General features: G+C 42.3%; 2 protein-coding genes across 2 annotated transcripts in view; both read right to left on the reverse strand.

Annotated features, from left to right (window-relative positions):
- Nucleotides 1-133, reverse strand: part of CFAP47 (cilia and flagella associated protein 47) — a 313,997-nt gene extending 313,864 nt beyond the window's left edge. The window contains exon 1 of the mRNA XM_069971016.1: nt 97-133. The gene's annotated coding sequence lies outside the window, so the exon portion shown is untranslated. The remainder of the gene's footprint in view (nt 1-96) is intronic.
- Nucleotides 134-7,287: 7,154 nt separating this feature from the next.
- The window catches only part of ARHGAP6 (Rho GTPase activating protein 6), a 352,127-nt gene continuing 337,750 nt past the window's right edge, over nt 7,288-21,664 (reverse strand). Inside the window, exons 9-12 of the mRNA XM_069972958.1 lie at nt 18,394-18,573; nt 11,247-11,523; nt 9,456-9,539; nt 7,288-8,985 (exon numbers count right to left, since the gene is read on the reverse strand). Of these exons, the coding sequence (XP_069829059.1) occupies nt 8,297-8,985; nt 9,456-9,539; nt 11,247-11,523; nt 18,394-18,573 (1,230 nt within the window). The 3' untranslated portion in view covers nt 7,288-8,296. The remainder of the gene's footprint in view (nt 8,986-9,455; nt 9,540-11,246; nt 11,524-18,393; nt 18,574-21,664) is intronic.

The following is a 21,664-nucleotide window of genomic DNA, read 5'->3' on the forward strand; positions in this document are numbered from 1 at the left end:
CTCCCTCTGTGCACTGTCCAGGACCCGGATGTCCCCCCTTTCTGGGTGAGGACTTCTCTACACAGCTGCAAAGAAGAAATTCTGCACTTTTCATACCTTCCTTTATTACAGATTTATTGGTGCTCGGTCCAGTGGAAAATGCTTTTTATGATTGGTGGTTTATGCCACCTGGGCGGGGCTTCACATCTGCAGCACCACATAGTCCCGCCCACATCAGTGTAGGCACGCCCCTCCGTGACATAATCTGCATCTAGGTCCCTCCTCCTCGGCAGCCATTGAATTGGGTTGACCTAGAGGGGGTGGGGCCTAGATGGCGGCCTTTTCCAATGGGGAGGGGCGGGCCTTTGGTAGCGATGTTGGCAGACCGCTGCGAGCTCATTGCGGATCTTGCAGCGAGATTTCTGCTGTGAGTTGGTACGTGTGAACCCACCTTAAGGGTGTGTTTACACTGACAGATCATCGAAGCGGAAGCTAGGAATAGACTATAAACAGGGAACAGGTCATAAAGGAAAGACTGAGGTTTCTCCTCTTTTCAAATCCATTCCTGGCTTTGGCTTCAATGATCTTTCAGATAAATCTGTCAGTGTAAACACACCGTAAGTCTGCCTGAGTCAGACTTTATCAGTAGAGACCAAGGTTGCCATGGAAGGTGTTACTCTCCAGCAGCAACTGCAACCCATTGGCATTGTTCTTTGCTGCGGGGGTGCTGATCAGTCCCCTGACAGGTCCGACACCTGTCAGGTTAGGCTGGGTTCACACTATGTTTTTGCAATGTGTTTTTTCATCCGTTTTTTGCAAAAAACGGATGCATGTGTGTGCATCCGTTTTGATCCGTTTTTCCATTGAATTTCATTATAAAAAAACATATCGTGGTAAATACTTGAAATCAAAGTATTTTAGGAGTGATACCTTTATTGGCCAACAAAAAACTGTTATACTATACATTATAAAAAAAAAAACACGGATCAGTTTTTTTAACATACACAAAAACGTAGTCAACGTTATTTTTGTGTCTGAACTGATCCGTTTTTTATAATGGAATTTAATGAAAAAACAAATCAAAATGGATGCACACACATGAATCCGGACTGCAAAAACGTAGTGTGAACCCAGCCTTACACAGTGCATGCTGCAATCAGTATTGATCCCGGAATTCACAGGGTTCAACTCCTGGGATGGGACTATAGTCTGCTCCTGGGATGGGACTATAGTCTGCTCCTGGGATGGGACTATAGTCTGCTCCTGGGATGGGACTATAGTCTGCTCCTGGGATGGGACTATAGTCTGCTCCTGGGATGGGACTATAGTCGGCTCCTGGGATGGGACTATAGTCTGCTCCTGGGAAGGGACTATAGTCTGCTCCTGGGATGGGACTATAGTCTGCTCCTGGGATGGGACTATAGTCTGCTCCTGGGATGGGACTATAGTCTGCTCCTGGGATGGGACTATAGGCGGCTCCTGGGATGGGACTATAGTCTGCTCCTGGGAAGGGACTATAGTCTGCTCCTGGGATGGGACTATAGTCTGCTCCTGGGATGGGACTATAGTCTGCTCCTGGGATGGGACTATAGTCTGCTCCTGGGATGGGACTATAGTCTGCTCCTGGGATGGGACTATAGGCTGCTCCTGGGATGGGACTATAGTCTGCTCCTGGGATGGGACTATAGTCTGCTCCTGGGATGGGACTATAGCCTGCTCCTGGGATGGGACTATAGCCTGCTCCTGGGATGGGACTATAGCCTGCTCCTGGGATGGGACTATAGCCTGCTCCTGGGATGGGACTATAGCCTGCTCCTGGGATGGGACTATAGCCTGCTCCTGGGATGGGACTATAGTCTGCTCCTGGGATGGGACTATAGTCTGCTCCTGGGATGGGACTATAGTCTGCTCCTGGGATGGGACTATAGTCTGCTCCTGGGATGGGACTATAGTCTGCTCCTAGGATGGGACTATAGTCTGCTCCTGGGATGGGACTATAGTCTGCTCCTGGGATGGGACTATAGTCTGCTCCTGGGATGGGACTATAGTCTGCTCCTGGGATGGGACTATAGCCTGCTCCTGGGATGGGACTATAGCCTGCTCCTGGGATGGGACTATAGTCTGCTCCTGGGATGGGACTATAGTCTGCTCCTGGGATGGGACTATAGCCTGCTCCTGGGATGGGACTATAGCCTGCTCCTGGGATGGGACTATAGCCTGCTCCTGGGATGGGACTATAGCCTGCTCCTGGGATGGGACTATAGCCTGCTCCTGGGATGGGACTATAGTCTGCTCCTGGGATGGGACAATAGTCTGCTCCTGGGATGGGACTATAGTCTGCTCCTGGGATGGGACTATAGTCTGCTCCTGGGATGGGACTATAGTCTGCTCCTGGGATGGGACTATAGTCTGCTCCTGGGATGGGACTATAGTCTGCTCCTGGGATGGGACTATAGTCGGCTCCTGGGATGGGACTATAGTCTGCTCCTGGGATGGGACTATAGTCTGCTCCTGGGATGGGACTATAGTCTGCTCCTGGGATGGGACTATAGTCTGCTCCTGGGATGGGACTATAGTCTGCTCCTGGGATGGGACTATAGTCTGCTCCTGGGATGGGACTATAGTCTGCTCCTGGGATGGGACTATAGCCTGCTCCTGGGATGGGACTATAGCCTGCTCCTGGGATGGGACTATAGCCTGCTCCTGGGATGGGACTATAGTCTGCTCCTGGGATGGGACTATAGCCTGCTCCTGGGATGGGACTATAGCCTGCTCCTGGGATGGGACTATAGCCTGCTCCTGGGATGGGACTATAGTCTGCTCCTGGGATGGGACTATAGTCTGCTCCTGGGATGGGACTATAGTCTGCTCCTGGGATGGGACTATAGTCTGCTCCTGGGATGGGACTATAGTCTGCTCCTGGGATGGGACTATAGCCTGCTCCTGGGATGGGACTATAGTCTGCTCCTGGGATGGGACTATAGTCTGCTCCTGGGATGGGACTATAGTCTGCTCCTGGGATGGGACTATAGTCTGCTCCTGGGATGGGACTATAGTCTGCTCCAGGTAGCAGCAGGCAGGTGTCCGCTGTAGCACACACCTGACACCCACTCATTCAGCTCCTGAGCCCAGGCTATACTTCTGTTAGCCGCCAGTGAGAGAATGATTGCTCACAATGCAGATTTTGTTTTTCCATCATCTAAAACATTAGGTATTTCCCCCCTAACAAATCATATGACACAGGAACTAAAAACATACATATTCATCTTCTTTATTGAAGCATTTTTACTTTTTAGGGTAACGTGAATAGCTTGCGTGTGCCCATCATGATTTTCTATGTACAGTAGCAGAACGACAGATACACCTTTAAATACTAGTATAATTATACAGACCTATTTGCACAGGTATTCCCTTACTCTCCGAACATACGCTCATGTTACCTGCTGGACAAGTGGGACACAAACTGCACAGCACTGTGTTATAGACTCCCAGCAGCATAACAAATGACATTTTTTCACAATGACAAATCTCATAGGATAAAAGTAGATACATACTTAAGTACAATAACCAATCATCACTTATGTATCACAAAGCATACAATATCAGCACAAACTGAGTAAACCCATAGCTTTGTTTTCTATTGTCTATTACGTGTATTACGTGAAAGGTTTTTCCTATGATGGAAAGTGATGGTATATGGCTAAAATGTGCCATCTTCTCATTGCCGGGGGCCACCTCAAAATAAGGGGGCTGCAGCATCCACTACAGTACAAGTACAAAGCAGCTGGGAGACTTCTACCCCTTAATTTTTGGGATCAACATGGGGATTCCAAAGGTCAGGCTCCATTGGATCCCAATGTTTTTGCACTGTAGCATTCTTACATAGGAATAAAGGTTTAGGCTATGTTCACATAACATATAACCAATGGACAATATTTGGCACACAAAACAACGGGTTTTGTTTTGAGTATCAAACAGCGCCCGTTGTTTTTAATGAAAATTGCATTGGACAACGGTCAGAAATAATTGACATGATTTGGACAGCAAACAACGGTCATTGTTTGCACTGACTTCAATGCAAATCATAGCGTTATGAAAAGAACGGACGCTGTTTTTATTTTATTCTTGTCATAAAAAAATATGTTGTGTGAACATGGTATTAAAGTCATGAAGTGCGCTGACCAGGTGTGAATTCTTTTCTGCAACCGGAAGTTCAGGTATCTATGGATATGACCACGCTGGGTCGGTGCTGCATACGACCCCTACTCTGATCCAATAGGATTTGTGCACAGCACTGACTCTGAGTTAAGACCGAAAAATATATTGTTTAGAAAATTAATTTTAAGATCGCTTAAGCCTATCTCACACATAGGGTAAATCGGTGAAAGACTGTTTACACAAAGCGATCTGCGAATTTTTAGCGAACGGCCAACGACAATTTGAGAACATGTTGAAAGATCAAAATGAACGATTTCTCGCTCGTCGCTTGATCGTTTGCTATGTTTACACGAGCCGATTATCGCTCAAATACGATCTTTATTGTGAAAAACGCAATGAAAACAGTGGCATTGGAATAGCATGGGATTTCTATACAAAGAATATACCTCTCTGTTATTTTACCCATACGTTCCTATTTTTTGGATTTCACAATTTGGTTTTCCTAAGACCACTTTTAATTCATCATGAGCAAGCATGGTGAGTAGGGATGGTCCGAACCCTCCGAGGTTCGGGTTTGTCTGAACCCGAACGCTCGGCATCAGATCCCCGCTGTCTGCCCGCTCCGTGGAGTGGGTGGATACAGCGGAAGGATCGCCTGGAAAACTGGGATACAGCCTATGGCTATGGCTGTATCCCAGTTTTCCAGGCGGTCCGCCCGCTGCACAGAGCGGGCAGACAGCGGGAAACATTGCCGAGAGTTCGGGTTCGTACGAACCCGAACCGAACTCGGTTCGGACCATCCCTAATGGTGAGTAAATAAATTCCACTTGGTCTGTAGTTATCCAGTCATATCACATAAACATCTGCAGGGATGGGAGTGAAAACCTTTATTTCTTCAATCTACAGAAAGCATTAGTGGTGACGTGACTGAGGCCATGGAAAAATGTCGTCTTACAAGATTATACAGTAGCACACATTTAAACTGTACCTGTCATTATAACTTTCAAAATCTAAATCAACAGTAGAAATAGAAAGCAATTTTGCAATTTACTTTTTTTTTTAAGTTATCATGGAGAACACAGCACTTCTTGTTTTCTGACTTTTTTTTTCCTCAAAAAGTCAGAAAGCAGGAAGTCCTATGTTTCCCAGGCCATCTGAGTCATGTGATTGATGGACACATTGAGCCGTGACTCTCTGTACTGGCCAGAATTCCTGTGTTTAGTCTGTTTTTTTTTTTCAACCAACACAAGTCAGGAAATCTGCCTTCAGGAGACTGGACCTGGATTTCTGGTAAGTTCAGCTTTGTTTTACAGCATGATAACAACAACAAATAATATGAATGTATATGGCAAACTTGCTTTATATCACATCTACTATTTATTTAGATTTTGAAAGTTATAATGACAGTGACACCTAAAGACCAACTTCGATGGACCAATAGTTCATATGCTCACATGTATTTTGGGAGTAGCAATGAAATCTAATTTTCCTATGTCATGTCTCCCCTAGTTTCCTGATTCAGCCCACTTGAAAAAGAAAGATGCACCCATTCCCTAATTTAAAGACAAGGGTTTACCAAATATCCTTCTGTTACCTCAGTTTGTGCTTTGTGCAGAACTCCTATGGAAAAACATTGTGTACTTCATGTGTAATTCCCTGATATATAAAAAAAAATAAAAACCTCAAAATGAGTAAAACTTACAAGTTTTCTAACTGTGGATCATAAAAAAAAATAAAACAAAAAACAATGGCAAGTTATAATGATTCCTCATTGGCAACAATCAGGACCAAAATGACCAAAATTACTTTGGAATATTTTCTCTAATGCTATAAAGTACCAGTATAATACTGTGCCATATTGTATGTGCAATGAGACATGTATAATATATACATGAACAAGACATGAACATGAACAATATATTACATTTGTCAACACATTTTAAAAAAAGAAGAATACAGTCTGCATGTGAGTTCTTTATACAGGCATTACCACAAAAGCTACATGGTATATGAAGCATCAAGCAGTTACCAATTTGTTGTACCTATCACATCTTTGCAATGTCATTAAAATAATTCTGCTTTTCAATAAACTGGATCCAGTACCAAAACAATGCTAAAAAGAGCATAAAAGTGCGCTAAAACATGACATGTATTGTTAATATTTGTTATATACATTAAATTCATGCATTGAAATGATTTCACAGTCTATCTACCTTGAATCAGTGTCCAAAGGGATATGCCCAGGGATGGGTTGCTTTAAAATAATGAAGTACACTTACCTCCCTGGCTCCTTCACCACTGCCACCCGCATCTTACTGATCCGTCCCACTGTGCATCTTCTTGCGCCTCCTGGGGCATTGACATTGCAGGCTCGCCCAGCCAGTCAGCGACTGAGGTGGGACACAACTGCAGCCAATAATTGGATGAGGTGGCCTGCAACTTTACGGCCCCAGGATCTGGAAGTGGCTAAACAGTGGGACAGAATGGTAAGATACTGGCAGCGGTGGTTTAAAGCTAATGTACCATCAGGTACATCACTTTAAGATTTTTACAACAATAGACTGCCACCGGCTCGGGAATGCTGGTGCTGCGGTCCTATATTTGAACCACGGCACAGTGCCGGTCTATTCCCGGGCACCAGCCCGGCCGCCCCCAGTGTGACGTTCTGCCCTCCCCTCTGTGACGCAGGTCCATTTGAATTAATAGAGGTGCGTCAAAGAGGGGGCAGTCGATTGTCACACTGGGAGTGCTTCAGGCTAGGCCGATGCCCGGGAATAGACCGACGTGGGAACCGACATCCCAGCGCCAGTCTATTAGTGTTTAAATCTTAAAGTGATGTACCTGATGGTCCCTGTCGTTATAACTTTCAGAACCTAAATCAACAGTAGATGTAATACAAAGCAAGTTTGCAATTTACAATATTCTTTTTTTTTTTTTTTTTTTAGTTATCATGGGAAACACAGGAAGTCCTGGTCATCTGGGCTCAAAGAGAAAAGGCAGTCATGTGATTGATGGACACATTGAGCCATGACTCTCTGTACTGGCCAGAATTCCTGTGTTTAGTCTCTTTTTATTAAAGAGGATGTACCACCTGGTACATCCTCTTTAACCTGAACCCACTGATCGAACGGTTCGAAGCCGATGCTATGATAACACTCCCAGGTGACAATATTGTGGCAATAAAGAACTCTTTTGAGTCAATACCAGATCATGTTAGTAGATGACTAACTTTGCACATTCTGTTTCTAAGGTAGCAGATACTGGACTGTAAGGAAAAGCAGTAGTTATTTAATGACCTGCAATATTTTATATATACATATTCCTAATCTACAGTGATTCCAGTTTATTGTTGGGAAACAATACAGGAAACTACACAAGATAAATATATATATATTTATATATGTATATTTGTATATATTATATATAATAAGTTGTATTATATCTTTGCTCACTCACAACAGTGCCCCACAGACCAGAGTGTAATGTGGAAGGGCAGCACTGAAGTGGTTAACAATGTTTGCACACAGGACCACTGATAAAATCCTTCTATAGTATGTAGTCTGGGCCTGAAATTGGACCTACTGATTTAATTTTTTTTTTTATGTACACAGATACATGAACATGTTACACTTCTGTTAGTGCCCCAAAATATGGCTTCTTAGCTAGCTTTTCAAGCACGGCTTAAAGAAACAGTTCTATTTGTAATAGGATTCCAAGCACATAAACCAGCTTGTGCATATTTCATATAAAAAAGATCAACATGGCAAAACAAGTGCAGTGATGAAATTAAAAAAAATAAGCAATGTAGCTGCTTTTCTTTCTCTATGTGCCTACAAGTTACAACCCATTATAGAGTAAGCATTTGTAGGGAATGTATAAATACCATAACGCTTTTTGGCCTCTAGTTGTATTTCTTTAAAACCTGTCCCTAGAAATACAAGTACTGCATCAATGGCAATCGTATCTGCTAGCACTTGGTTAAGGAAAAAACAAATGGGTTGTTGGCAGTGATAATATATCAAGCACAGGCACAATTTTTAATCAAATCAAAATTAAATTGTGTAAAAACAAAAATTAAAAAATCACTTTTGACAATGTTATTTTTCGCTTCAGTCCCTTAGCAATATAGGTGTTTTTTGTCTTTATTACATCAGAACCATCATACCAGAGTTTCAGGTAAAGTATCTGGGTTGTCGGCAGACAGAAGCTCCCATATCTGCCATCTTTCTCTTTGCCATTCTTGCCAGTCTGGATCAGTTAAGTTCTTACTATTTTGGTTTTTGGCTGGAGTTTTCAGTGAAGTCTGTCTATTTTGAACAGATTGCTCAGGGGGTTGAGTCCTTCCTAAAGATGCCCCTACAGCTGCCTCAGACCTTGGTAGTCTCCATAAGGCCTGTTCGGCTGAAAACACGGGTGATCGATGTGGCTGTGATGCACCTTGTTTTAAGGAGCCGGGATAAGGTGGAGGAAGCCTTGCTTCGTTTCTGTTAATGTCAGAATGTTGTAAATTTAAAGGTGGTGGTCGATTTTGGGGGCACGTTGTCTTTGCATTGTCCTCTGTGCCATGTTCTGTACTGCTTGAGACCAAATGTTGACATCTTCCTCTGTGTTCAAGGTTTCTTCTAGATGTCTCTGTAGGGGGAGTGCTGCTGACGCGTGTCACTGAATTGTGTGGCCTGCAGTCCTGAAGGGCAGATGTGGTGTGTGTCCTTCGTATATTTGGCTTGCCGTTGTCTTCTTCAACTGAAGAGTTTTTACATGAAGGGCAATTCTGTGTCAGATTACTATGCGAAAGAGAATGTTGTCCTTGATGTAAGGTACTACTCTCATACAGATTCCCATATGAACCTAAAAGGAAAAAAAAAATTATATATATATATAGTAAAGAACAAAAGGTCTCACAGAGGTCCAGACTTCCACATTAAGTTCTACACTGTAGGAAACACTGATCAAATGCGCCTCTGGCCTATACCATAGAAAAAAGGTGCAGAAAAGGCGGATTATGCTCAAACCTGCACCTTTTCTACGGTGTATGGCCTGCTCGCTAATGAGCGAGCAGAGAGGGGGTGTAAATCATAGCAGAAATATACATCTGCCCCAGATGGTGTAGATTTCTGTGCCCACCCCTCAGCAGGCATAGGTCCTGCTGGAACCCTCTATTTGAAGATGAGTATACCCCTTTAATGTATCATCTAGTTGGATGTGTTGTACAGTAACTTAATGCTTTATGGGTAGCCTTTAAATCTCAAAATCCAAATGGACTTGTCTTACACTTGGGTACATTATGAGAACACAACACAGGTTGCTCTGTGCTATACCTGTCATTCCTTGATCTTTTGATGTTGATTTTAGTGTGGAGTGCCATGTTCCCCATATATCAAGGTTCTCCTGTGGAGTAGTTTCTGCAAAAATGAACAAGTGAAATTATATACAACATTATAGTTTTGAATGTAGAATGTACTTTTTTTTATTGCATTGTTACCTGTGGGTCCTGTTCACACTTAGGGTCTGTACCAGTTTGGCAATGCTGCTGTCCCCTGCTGTGTTTTTGTTTTTTTTTTGCTATTTTGACGTGGGCCCTGAGATTAAAATCTAGTTTCCTGGGAGCTCTAGCCATGTTCTAAAGGTGTTATATCCTTCCAGTAAGGGCCACAAACTAGACCAGGGAGGCCTACAATGAACCTAGTTTTGTGGGCTATTGGGAGGCTGTAAGTAAAGGCCCAATTACACACATAGATTTATCTGACAAATAATTGAAGCCAAAGCCAGGAACAGACTATAAATAGAACAGGTCATAAAGGGAAGACTGAGACTTCCGCTTTTTTCAAATCTATTTCTGTTTTTTGCTTTCAAAATCTGTCAGATAATCTGTGTGTGTAATAGAGCTTTAGGCAGTAGTGTGACAGTACAGAATTAACAGCAACAACATTCTCTGTGCTGCAATGCCAGGGCCCTGTCCGCCCCATGGGAAAATCAGTCAGGACGGATGAGAAAAGGTCTCTAACACCCAAGAAGGTTACTGACTGTTGTGGGTGGTCCTGGAAAATGTATTTCAAGGGCAGCAGATGACCCCAATACTTCTGTGCAACTGTTCCTAGAGCTTAGAGTCATACTACACATCCCAAATTTTCTATCTAAGGGAGCACCGATCAGCCAGATCAGCACTCACTTACTAAGCCTCGATGATCGTGCAGCAATGTCTGTGCAGCCCTTTACCTATAAAATAATAAAGCTATTTCTTACCTCTCCAGGCTCCCCTGATGTCCTCCTACTTGGTCCCTGCTCACCGCAGCTGCCACTTCTGAAGCCGCCTCTGCACTGACAGGCCACTCAACCAATCAATGGCAGAGACAGGGCGGCGTCATGGCCAGTGATTGGCTAAGCGGCCTGCCACTGCACAAAGGGGATAGGAAGTGTCAGCAGTGAGTAGAGAAAGGCAGGAGGACACCAGGGGAGCCTTGAGAGGTAAGCAATAACTTTATACTAAACTCTTTCACCAGACGTTAACTGCACACCTTCTATTACACAGAACAATGCATGTTCGCTGTCATTGATTTTTAAACTCAATAGCACCTCTGCTCCTCCTTTCCTATAGATTGACCTTTTCACAGGTCAAAGATATTACTGAGCATGTCTGCAAGTGTGTCTCATACAAGGAATAAAGTCTGGAGATGTTGATTGTGTCTATGTCCATGAGGCTTGCTGTAAAGCATGTCAGTAAATGCTGTTATAAACAGCTCAGTCAAGATGACAACTCCCATAATAATGTACTACAAATAAAATGTAAGAAAATTACAATCAGAAAATAGAAATACTGTATATTGGGAAAAAAAGAACACGTTCCACTATCTGGCTCCAACTATTGAAATAAATTTTGGGTGATAAATTCACAATGGGCATAGAATCTTGCGTAAAACCAGCCCTCCTGTCATGCAGTTTGTTTCAACCTCCCTTCCCAGAGATTATCTCTAGTACTTGTACTCTATTGTTCCAATACAATCAGTTTGTGTGTACGAGCCGACCTCCCTCCCAGGAATGCAATGAAGGAGTAGGTTAGAAAGCAGGCTGAACACAGACTCTTTATATGTGGGCTTTGCTGCTGTACATACCTTTTGAACACCACTGTGCTAAAGCATTTTCCTGTGTTCTGGAAAGTAAATGACTGACTAATGTATGGTGATCAGCAGCTTTTAGGATCTTCTCCGAGCTATTTTCTTGCCGTGCAGTTGCAGATCGGTCAGACAGTACAGGGGAATTATTGTCATATGGAGACACATCACCACTGGATGCTTTATTAGAGTCTGTAGATGAGTGCCTTCCTTCAATGGAAAAAGAACCTTGAGATCTCAAAAGTTCAGGGCTTCTGGAAGGAAACCATATAAGCAGCTGTAATGAGGCAGGCCATCAATACTAATTTCAGCAAAGAGAAAAACACAAACGGCGCTGTATGTGCAGGTCAAAACACACTTTGGAGGAACATGCATGTGTGTGCGAATGCACGCTCACCTCAGTGGATCGTACACAATTAAGCACGACTCTAATAAGTGCTCTGGATCAACGGGGATGCTGCCTACCATCCTTCCCATTCTCTGTGTCAATCACAAAAGCAATACAAGGAAGAGGTTGGTGGGATTCGTCTGGTGCAAACACCCCTTCTGGAATATCGGCCATGTTCCCCTGTTCCTTTTCAGAATGAAGAGAACTCCTGGAACTGGTGTGAAGTCAAATTCAGGCTTTTATTTAATGCCGACAACCTCTTCCTTGTATTGCGATTGTAATACTAATTTCAGGACATTTGCAAGCACTAAGGAAAAAGTACTGTTAAGGCCGTCAGCACTTACGTCCCCTTCGTTCCCCATGCTGACCATTGCTGCATACATCATGATCTTTCAAACATGTTGAAAGACTACGATCAACCGCCATTGTGTATGTCGACTGATCATGGACTTTCTACATGTCGTATTACACCAAACGATTATCCGCCCGAAGGTTGGTTATTGGCCAAGTTAGGCCGATAATACAGACTATGCAGGACTGTGGTGACTTTTTAGTTACTGATCTAAGATATTGTTATTACCCCTGTTCACTTTTAATATAGACATATTAAAATAGGCTGTTTTTGTAAAGTATAAAATATAATACTAGAAACCATCACTAGAGGGCAGCCATGTACTACTGCTCCATATATATTAGACTATTATACAAACTGGAGATCTGAAAACTGAAACATACTATACAGTTCAGCATTAAACAATTTAACAATAAAAATTATACATAGTGAGCCAATACATGTCAAAGCTGTAGATTTAATTGATAAATTGCCTTGGCGCACCCTACGCCATCCATTAGACTGGTTATCACTGAAGTCCTGTGTTCACATCCCACCAAAGACAACTGCAAGGAACTGACATATAGCATATGCTGCAGACTTCATAAGCATAGTCCATTTCAATAGGAAAATATATCAGATGTTTGGTGAATATTCATGAGATCTTTTGTGGTGAAAAAATAGCAAACATACTTGCATATTCTTATACAAAATGCTATTCTTGTGCAATAGGCATAGAAAGTCCACAACACTGAAAAAGCACATTATCTTCAGGTCAACAGGAAGTACATGAAAGACATGGCCATGGCAAATATTTTTCCAATTAAGAATCTGAAAGGCAAACAGTGCTTCGTGGAGGTGTGTTACACAACTATATTGGCATGCAGTGGGAATGGGGAGAAGGGGAGAGCCAATCACATCCCGCCATCAGCCGTAATTGCTTGCAGAAAATGGGGAGGAATGCAGGAAAGCTAAAGACAGCTGATAAAATGTTTAAGGATGAAGGGTGCAGGTTTTTACATCAGAGGGAAAAAAACAAGCCTTGTTTAAAATACATGTAGAACTTCAACAGGAGCTAATAGGGTTCCAGACATAGGCTTTAGTATGGCAGGAAAAAGAACTGTATACTGATAGAGGGGGGGGGGGCATAATTTAAACATGTGCAGCTGTGCAAGCTTTTTTGCATGCAAAGGAGCCCATTGCTTTCATTGCTATTGAAAATGCAATATTAATACCAGTTTCTATAGCGTATAAGGCTCCCTTCACCTGTCATTAGTCATTAGGCATTTTTAGCATGTCCTGTGCAATACCCTATCAAGCACTGACAGGCAGTATTAGTGACATACCCACCCCTTGTAGTGTCACTGGGCACCCGGAAACCTACTTCACTGCAAGTTAGCTGGAGGATGTACAGAGCAGCAGCACAAACTCATATAATGCACAGCCTGAAAATTACACCAGCACTGTGATGCTTACTGTTGTGGAAGTCGGGGGTATAAAAGACCACAAAAGTTTCATGCAGAAGAGGGGGTGTTTACAATAACTGCTAAAGGGACACTTTGCAAAAAGGCCTGATTTGAACCATTATGACTTGTGCTAATGAGCTGCAGACAAAGGTAGGCAGACATGGCGAGCTTCAGTGTAACTGAACAGAAGGGGCCAAGCAATGTTGCCATCAGATGATGGGCTGAGGTCTGGGACAAGGAGACCTGGAGGGTCTGAAAGGTGTTCTGCAGCAAGGTCTGAAATCAGCTTTTTGTTTCATTCAAGAGCCCCCTTACATACCAAAATGGGCAATACTTTAAAGGGGTATTCCTTTCATAAAGATGGCTTCCCAGACCCCTCTGCTCTGTTTGCACTGCCAAAGATGATCGGGAAGCCGAAAGCTGCATAGAGGTAACTTCCATTGACTTTAATGGGGGTTGCACCAACAGAGTAGCCCCACAAGTTACGCTGTTAAGTTCCTTCTAGAGTTACATAAACAGCGTAGCTCACAGGGCTACACAAACATCCTAGTGGACTACTTTAAGACTGTAACCATACACCATGCCCAAGAGATCAACACACTGGTCTTACAGTTGTAGGACAGAGGTGATATTGACCAATATGGGGTTTGGCCCTAATATTAACATGTTGCATGTATGTATGTCCATGAGCCATGAGTTAAATGGCTGTTCCCTGCCATTTTGGCTACATTATAGTCAATAATATTTGTATAGGGCAATAAATATTTGTTTAGCTTATATGGACGTGAGTATGCACGGTCACTGCCTATAGTGTAAACACCAGCAGATAGCCCTTACTAAAGTTAGGAAATAGATACACTTAATGAGAAGATAATGGCAAGAAGACTTCTTACAGACAAGCCTATGTACAATATTTAACCCTTATGTTGCCAGATTCAAATTTAACAAAGTTCTGACCGCACTTTAGTTGTGATTTAAAAGTAAAGGTGCATACATCATGCAGGGGTGAGGACTATTATTTTATGCCACATGGAGCGATACATTCTGTACAGTTTTATTGTCGCTCAGGGTTTATTATAATCCGCCGAGTAGGTTCTTTAGTCTTTCTGACATTTAAGGTGTGTGGGAGTTGTGACTCATTTTATGAAATTACATTAAGCCTACCTGTTGCTACGTTACAGTATCTTACATGGTACCTATTGGTTAGAGGTGGCTCAAGCATTACTGTATGTGCGGCATTCAGGAAGGCTACTGTAAAGCTATGTGTTTTTCAGCTATGTGATTTCAGAGGTATTATTCCACTTTCTCGGAGTGATTTGTCACGCAGCAGGCTGTCGCCTGACCTGTTCATTGTCCTGACAATTCTATGCCCTAAGCAAGCAGTATGGCCACAAGTTTCACTGAATAACAAAAGAAAGGAAGACAAAACAACACCTATGACACTGAAATATATAAATGTAAGGGAAATAAATGACACATGAATGAACTTCTTGGACAGATGGATGACAGGAAGGAAGGAAAAACGCAGTCATGGTACATTAGGGTACCTTAAAAATGATGTCTTACTTAGATTTGACAGTCTTTCCTGCAAAGCTAAAAAAAGACAACATGCTTGCTATTAGAATTTCATAATACTGTAATGCTTAAAGAGGTTGTCTGGGAAAAATGTAAAGTGTCACTGTTGTAGCTTTCAAAATCTAAATCAATAGTAGATGTGATATAAAGAAAGTTAGCAATTTACATTCATTTTTTTTTATTATCATGGAAAACACAGCACTTCCTGTGTTTAGACTTTTTTTTTTCAAAGAGACTAAACACAGGAAGTGTCTGTCATCTGCACGCTCACAGAAAAGGCAGTCATGTGATTGATGGACACATTGAGATGTGACACTCTGTACTGCTGTGACTTCCTGCGTTTAGTCTTTTTCTTTTTTTCAACCAGCACAAGACTAAAAAGCTGCCTTTAGGAGACTGGACCTGGATACAAGTAAGTATAGCTTTTTTTTACAGCAAGATAACAAATAAATATATAAATAATGAATGTAAACTGCAAAGTTGCTTTATATCACAACTCATTATAATTTTCTAAATCTAAATTTAACAGAACAGTGACACTATAAACTTTGCTTACAGCCTCCCATAACACAACAAATGAGCCATACTTACCTCCCCCCTCCCCTGGGCAATCCTCCAGTCTTGTGTTCCCATTCTGCTGGCTTCCAATGACATCACAGAGCTTGGCGAGGAGCAAGACGTCAGTATAATGTGGCGAAGTGTGTGTATGGTTTATTACTTACATTATGCTATGGGGATTCTGTAGACAAAGTTTAAAGTGTCATTGTCGTATTTTTTTGCAGAAATTAATAGTAGAGGCTATTTTAAGAAACTTTGTAATTGGGTTTATTAGGCAAATATGGCATTATCTGCATCCAAAAAGACTTTCCCCAGGTCCCCCTCATTCACTGCTCATTATCAGGAAATCTCGACTCTTTTACATCAGTCGAGCCCTGTGTAATCTATGGAGAGGGGAGGGGGAGGAGGGAGATTAGTCGCCAACAGAGAACAAAGGATTACACAGTGGGAGCTGTGTGAAAACCTATTCAGAGGTCAGAGAGATCAGTGCTGACTTCAGAGGAGATAACCCCCATGATCTAGCTGTAAATGAACTCTTTGTTGTCCTGTTTTGGTGCCTCATCTCCCTCAACCCCTCCCATCTCCATAGACAATCAAACTGCTTTTTCATGATAAAAATGCATTTTTCGGCTAATAAACCCAATTACAAAGTTTCTTAAAATCGCCTGTACAATTAACTTTAAACAACAGTGACACTTTAAATGTTCCCCGAACAACCTTTTTTAACTAGAATCTTTCAGCTGTATATGTGGCATAGAATTGCATATATTGCTGGATAGCTGATTGGTCAAAAACATATACAATCACCTTCTAACTTCTTACTCACTTGTCAGGAGGCAGGGCTAAGCTGCTGACACTCCTCCTGTTCTCCCCGTCTTTCATTGATTGACATACAGGACTTAACTTAGCTCCAAGCCCTGTCTGAAAACCCTGCACATGTGATGCTGTGAGATTGCCTGCTCAGAACCTCGAGTACTGGCACTTGCCACACATGCATTGATACTGGTTTCTGTACTTTCCAGCTACAGAAAGATGAGCCATGCATATCAATCAATGAGTGAAAGACAAATGACAGTGGAGATGGGTGTGGAGATGTGTCAAAGTGTGGCACTTCAACAGCTTGTCATTCTCTCTTTGACACTTGAATAAATAGGTGATTTTATATCAACTATACCATTCTCTATCTTTTCAGCTGTTCTCCTAATATGCAGGATAATAGGATTCTTGCCACATGACTCCCCCCACCCTCCAGCTCCTGATTGACAGTTGACTGTCTACACACAGCATGGATAGATAACTGCCAATCAGCAGCTGATGGGTGGAGTTCACTGGTGCTCATGAATATTGAGGACTGCTGTGCTTATCCTTAGAATGTAGAGGATTTTATTGTCCATGTTATTCAGGAGGATATCTCTGAATTAGCTGCTCAGAAAGGTGTACGTGATACATCATTCTGTTCAGCTTCTCTGTCACAAGTTTATGCTTAGATAGGACAACATAAATCTACAGACAGAGTCTCTTTAAAGTTAATAAAATACAGTTATAAAAAACAGTGGTATGTTCACCATCAGTTATAGAGACAAATGTGGTATCAGGTCCAAAGTACCTATTCCTTCTTAAAGCTATGACTACAACATCCAATATCAATTTGGCCGTTAACCCCTTCCCGTCAGCAATCTGTATATATACGTTCCTACTGCACATACCCCGTGCAGTAGGAATGTATATATACAGTACGTTCCTGACTGACAGGGTTATTAATGTGAGCGGGAGCGCTGCAGGGAGAGCGATCCCGCTCTCATCACTGAGTCTGGGGCCGGAGGTAATGTGAGTTAGCTGCGATCCCGCTGCTGACTCTAATTAACCCCTTAAACACCGTGATCTACAGCGATCGCGGCGTTTAAGGTGCTAAGTGACAGATCAAGCATCTGTCACTGAGTGATCGGTCCCGATTGCATGTGCCGACAGGCGGGGGTAAGCTCCTTACCTCCGTCCTGCCGGATCGGCAATCTACGTGTAAAGTCTGCTCTCAGGCAGGCTTTATACATAGATCGTCGATAACACTGATCTATGCTATGCTATGGCATACCATAGATCAGTACATGCAATCTAATGATTGCATATTTTACAGTAAATGAAAGTGTAAAATAAAAGTGTGATAAAAATGTTTTTAAAAGTATTATTATATATAAATATTATTATAACCCCATGATGCTGCTGCTGTGATAGTCACCTCCGCCAACAGGAGTGACAATTTCACTTTTATGCTATGTTCCCACTTTGGGAACATGCCGTCAGTTAGCGGGGAAAAGTGGCCATCTATTGATAATGACAGTCACAAATAGTGATCATGATCATTATATGCGGACATCATTATCAATAGACAGCTGCCTTTTCCCACTAAATAAGTTCACCTTTCTGTAGCGGGAATGTAGCCTTAGGATTGTGTTATTACATGTGGATGTACCATGTCTTCTTATATCAGCATTATTATTAATATGGCCACAATCTATTACTATTGTAGGCTTTCCTATTACCCAATAACATTCCTGTAAGATGAGGCTAGCGTGAAAAGTAAATAAGCACCATTATGTATACATATTTTACAGTAAAAACTCTCTTCCTTCTGGGAATCCAATGCTGCTATTTTACAGCGATGGTAATGGAAAGCTAAAATATGCACTGAATGATAATAAACATGAGTAAGCCGCCCTAAGATAACAGTATTTAACCAAAATGATAATAAGTAATTGGGTACTTTATAAAGACTGTCAGGTTTTTATACACAAGCGTATTTTACATTTAGGGATGACTAAATGATTTTCTTACCATAAAGAGGTTCTCATAATTTTCGATCATCTTCTGTACCACAGAGATAATGGTTGTACTCTCCTCGGCCCTGGCAGTACTTTGAACTGTAAACTCTTTGTCAGACGACTTTTGCTTGTGCAACAAATTAGGCCCAAATATTGTTGCCAAGTTTAATGAAGTCATTTTGTTCCCGGTAATCTAATAAAAAGCACATTAATAGAACAAAACATGATCAGAATACACATTGCACAGTGGTGTCTAGAGTAGCACCACTTATTACTTAGTTAGGAAAAAGGACATTTATAAAGTCTAAAATGTAACATAAACCATAGGTGCCTTTTTACTGGTTAATCCATGCAACGTTAATGCTGTTGTAATAGGACCCTCTCTCGTCTCTCAAAAAGTTAAACGGCCATTATACTAGTATGGCTCGGGTTTTCTTATCTGTGCAGCCTTTGTTTTTCTTCAGGCTACTTCCAGTTCACTTGTTTTCTGCACTGACATACTAACTAATGAATACATTGACAACTGGGTGGTCTCCATCACCCAATGTGAACAGGGTGTGACCCTCAGAACTGATAGTCTCTAGCCAGCACAAACAGTGAAATTGTTAGGACAAGGACAGTGCGTTCGGCTCCTGGCAGTGCTGATGCGTGCGGTCAAAGCATACATACCAACCGCTCAGGCCGGTTGCTGGGGGCACGACAACGGCATCCATAGCAGCCGGACTGCTTTTCATGTTTTTCACTAATGGTCCTTTTACACGGAACGATTTATCGTTCGAATTTGCACGATAATGATCGGATTCGAACGATAATCGTACGTGTAAACGCAGCGAACGATCAAACGACAAGCGATAAATCTTTCAACATGTTCACCGTTGATCGTTCGCAAAAAATTCGCAGATCGTTCAGTGTAAACAGTCTTTCAACGATTTCACCTATGTGTGAGATAGGCTTAAACGATCGCAAAACGATCGTATAGCGAATTTTCCGTATGATGTATCGTTCCGTCTAAACGCTGATCGTTATAAAAAAACCATAGTTCATTCAAAATCGTTAATCATGCGATCGGGCGAATTATCGCTCCGTGTAAAAGTACCATAACTCTGCTCTGCTACTCCTTGTTGTATCAGTGGCCAGGGTGCATTCCCCTGGGCGATCAGCATAAGCTGTAGCAGGTTTTACTAATTGTTGATTGACAGCCGACACACCAGTCAGCTGTCAGTACCTGGACAGGACCTGGAGCCTCAGCCCCTATCACGCCTGGGGGCTGGGACTACAGGTTGCATAAGTATCTTCCTCTGTTTTCCATCCCTTGCCTGTGAAAGTGCCTAGTTTGCTAGTGTATCTGGATCAAGTGTTTTCCCTGCTTTGTATTTCTGGTAACTTGACTCCTGGCTTCTGACTATTCGACTACCCTTTGGACACGCTTGACTGTTACTGACTCAGATTTCTGACCTTGCTCTCATTGTGTTTGTCTGTCTTGTTTCGTTTAGTATTGCACTTTAGTTATTCAGGGATTGCCGTCCAGTTGTCCGTTTGCCACCTAGGGCATCTGAGGCAAGTAGGTAGGGACAGCGGGGCAGGTGACAGCTTCAGGGCTCACCTGTCCTTGTGTCTCCCTGTCCCTATCCTAACAGAAATTGACTTCAGGAGCTTGATCTTATGAAAGTTATGCCATCTCATGAGATGATGGTTCATTTTGACAGCAGCAAAGAGGAGATTGGGGAACAAGGCAACAGCAGGGGAAGGCGAAGAGATACTACCGCGGGTCAGAGTTATACTTTATCTACTGGACAAGAGATAATCTGTAATCTTGTCTCCCCCCTATATATGCTTCTATTGAATATGAACGGTGTCACGATCTTACTAGTTTCCTATTTAGATATACTTTACTACTACGCAGCTGCGCATGCACCAGATTGTTTATTAATATTGCCGACGAGACTTTATATACATATATACAGATGTTCATCATTGTTATTGCGCGTGGGTTAGATCGTTTTCATATACTGCCGACGCTAGCTAGCAAATGTTTATCTATTAACTATTTGAATGTACTATTTGTACTATCCGCATTATTTGATTGATACTGATGGCCATTTCATGTTGGCCTGTACAAATATATTACATCTAGCGGCATTGATGCCATAACGTATCTTGGTCTGTATGGAGAGGTCTGCTGCACATACATATGGACAGTCATCAGTTTGCAGCTCACATAGTAAGGCATACAATCCAGTGTCACACTGTGACACTGGATTGTATGCCATATTCTTGTAGTCTGGTTACTTTTACCACTAGTGACAATGTCTTCCAATGCTAATGCACATGCGTGACTACTCCAAAATGGTGCTAGCTTCTCTATACATATATAGTGATTGCCATATTCTTGTAGTCTGATTACTTTTACCTCTGGTGACAATGTCCTCCAATGCTACTGCACATGCGTGACTACTCCAAAATGGCGTCGGCTTTTCAGTTGCTTTTGTAGTCATATATACGGCTGCCATTTTTTTGTAGTCTGGTTACTTTTACCTCTAGTGACAATGTTTTCCAATGCTACTGCACGTGCAGGACTACTCCAAAATGGCGCCGGCTTCTCAGTCGCTTTTGTAGTCATATATGCGGCTGCCATATTCTTGAAGCCCATACACCTCTGCCTCCAGTGGCAGCTTCTTGATGTTACTGCACATGTGCAGCTCTTCCAAGATGGCGTTGGACATGTTTAAGACGCTCGATTCTCCTGCACATGGTATGATTTCTTATCTAATCTGTAATTGCCCTCACATGTTGTATAGGTATATATACTATGCCCCTCACCTTACTGCCCACATCCCTGAGGAAGCCGCTAGACGGCGGAACGCGTGGGATGATTTCTTATCCCATCTGACTCTCATTCTGTTGGAATGCATATGGTGATCTTTTCTTATTTCTTTCTATTCTCCATTATTTGTGGTTATATTTTGTTTTACCGGGTCTCTGTCTAGGTAGAGATGTTGGATTTCTGTTATTGTACATACAGTCCAGAGTCAGAGTGGTAGATTAGTCCCGGCTGGAACACCAGCAGGACTTATGGTGACATTTTAGTGTTTTTAATGTAGAGCAGTATTTGGGGTGTTGTCTCCCTCATTTTACTACTCCTGTACATTAATTTATTTATGTGGTATTTTTGTATCTATGTCAGTGTTATAATAAAGATTTTCGTGATGTGCTACCTTTTTTTGTGCATATGCTTTTTTTCTTTGAGAGGTTGATATACTTTATCTAGGTGACACCTACTAGAC

Source organism: Dendropsophus ebraccatus, chromosome 5 (genome assembly GCF_027789765.1).
Source record: "Dendropsophus ebraccatus isolate aDenEbr1 chromosome 5, aDenEbr1.pat, whole genome shotgun sequence".
Classification (NCBI taxonomy): Eukaryota; Metazoa; Chordata; class Amphibia; order Anura; family Hylidae; genus Dendropsophus; species Dendropsophus ebraccatus.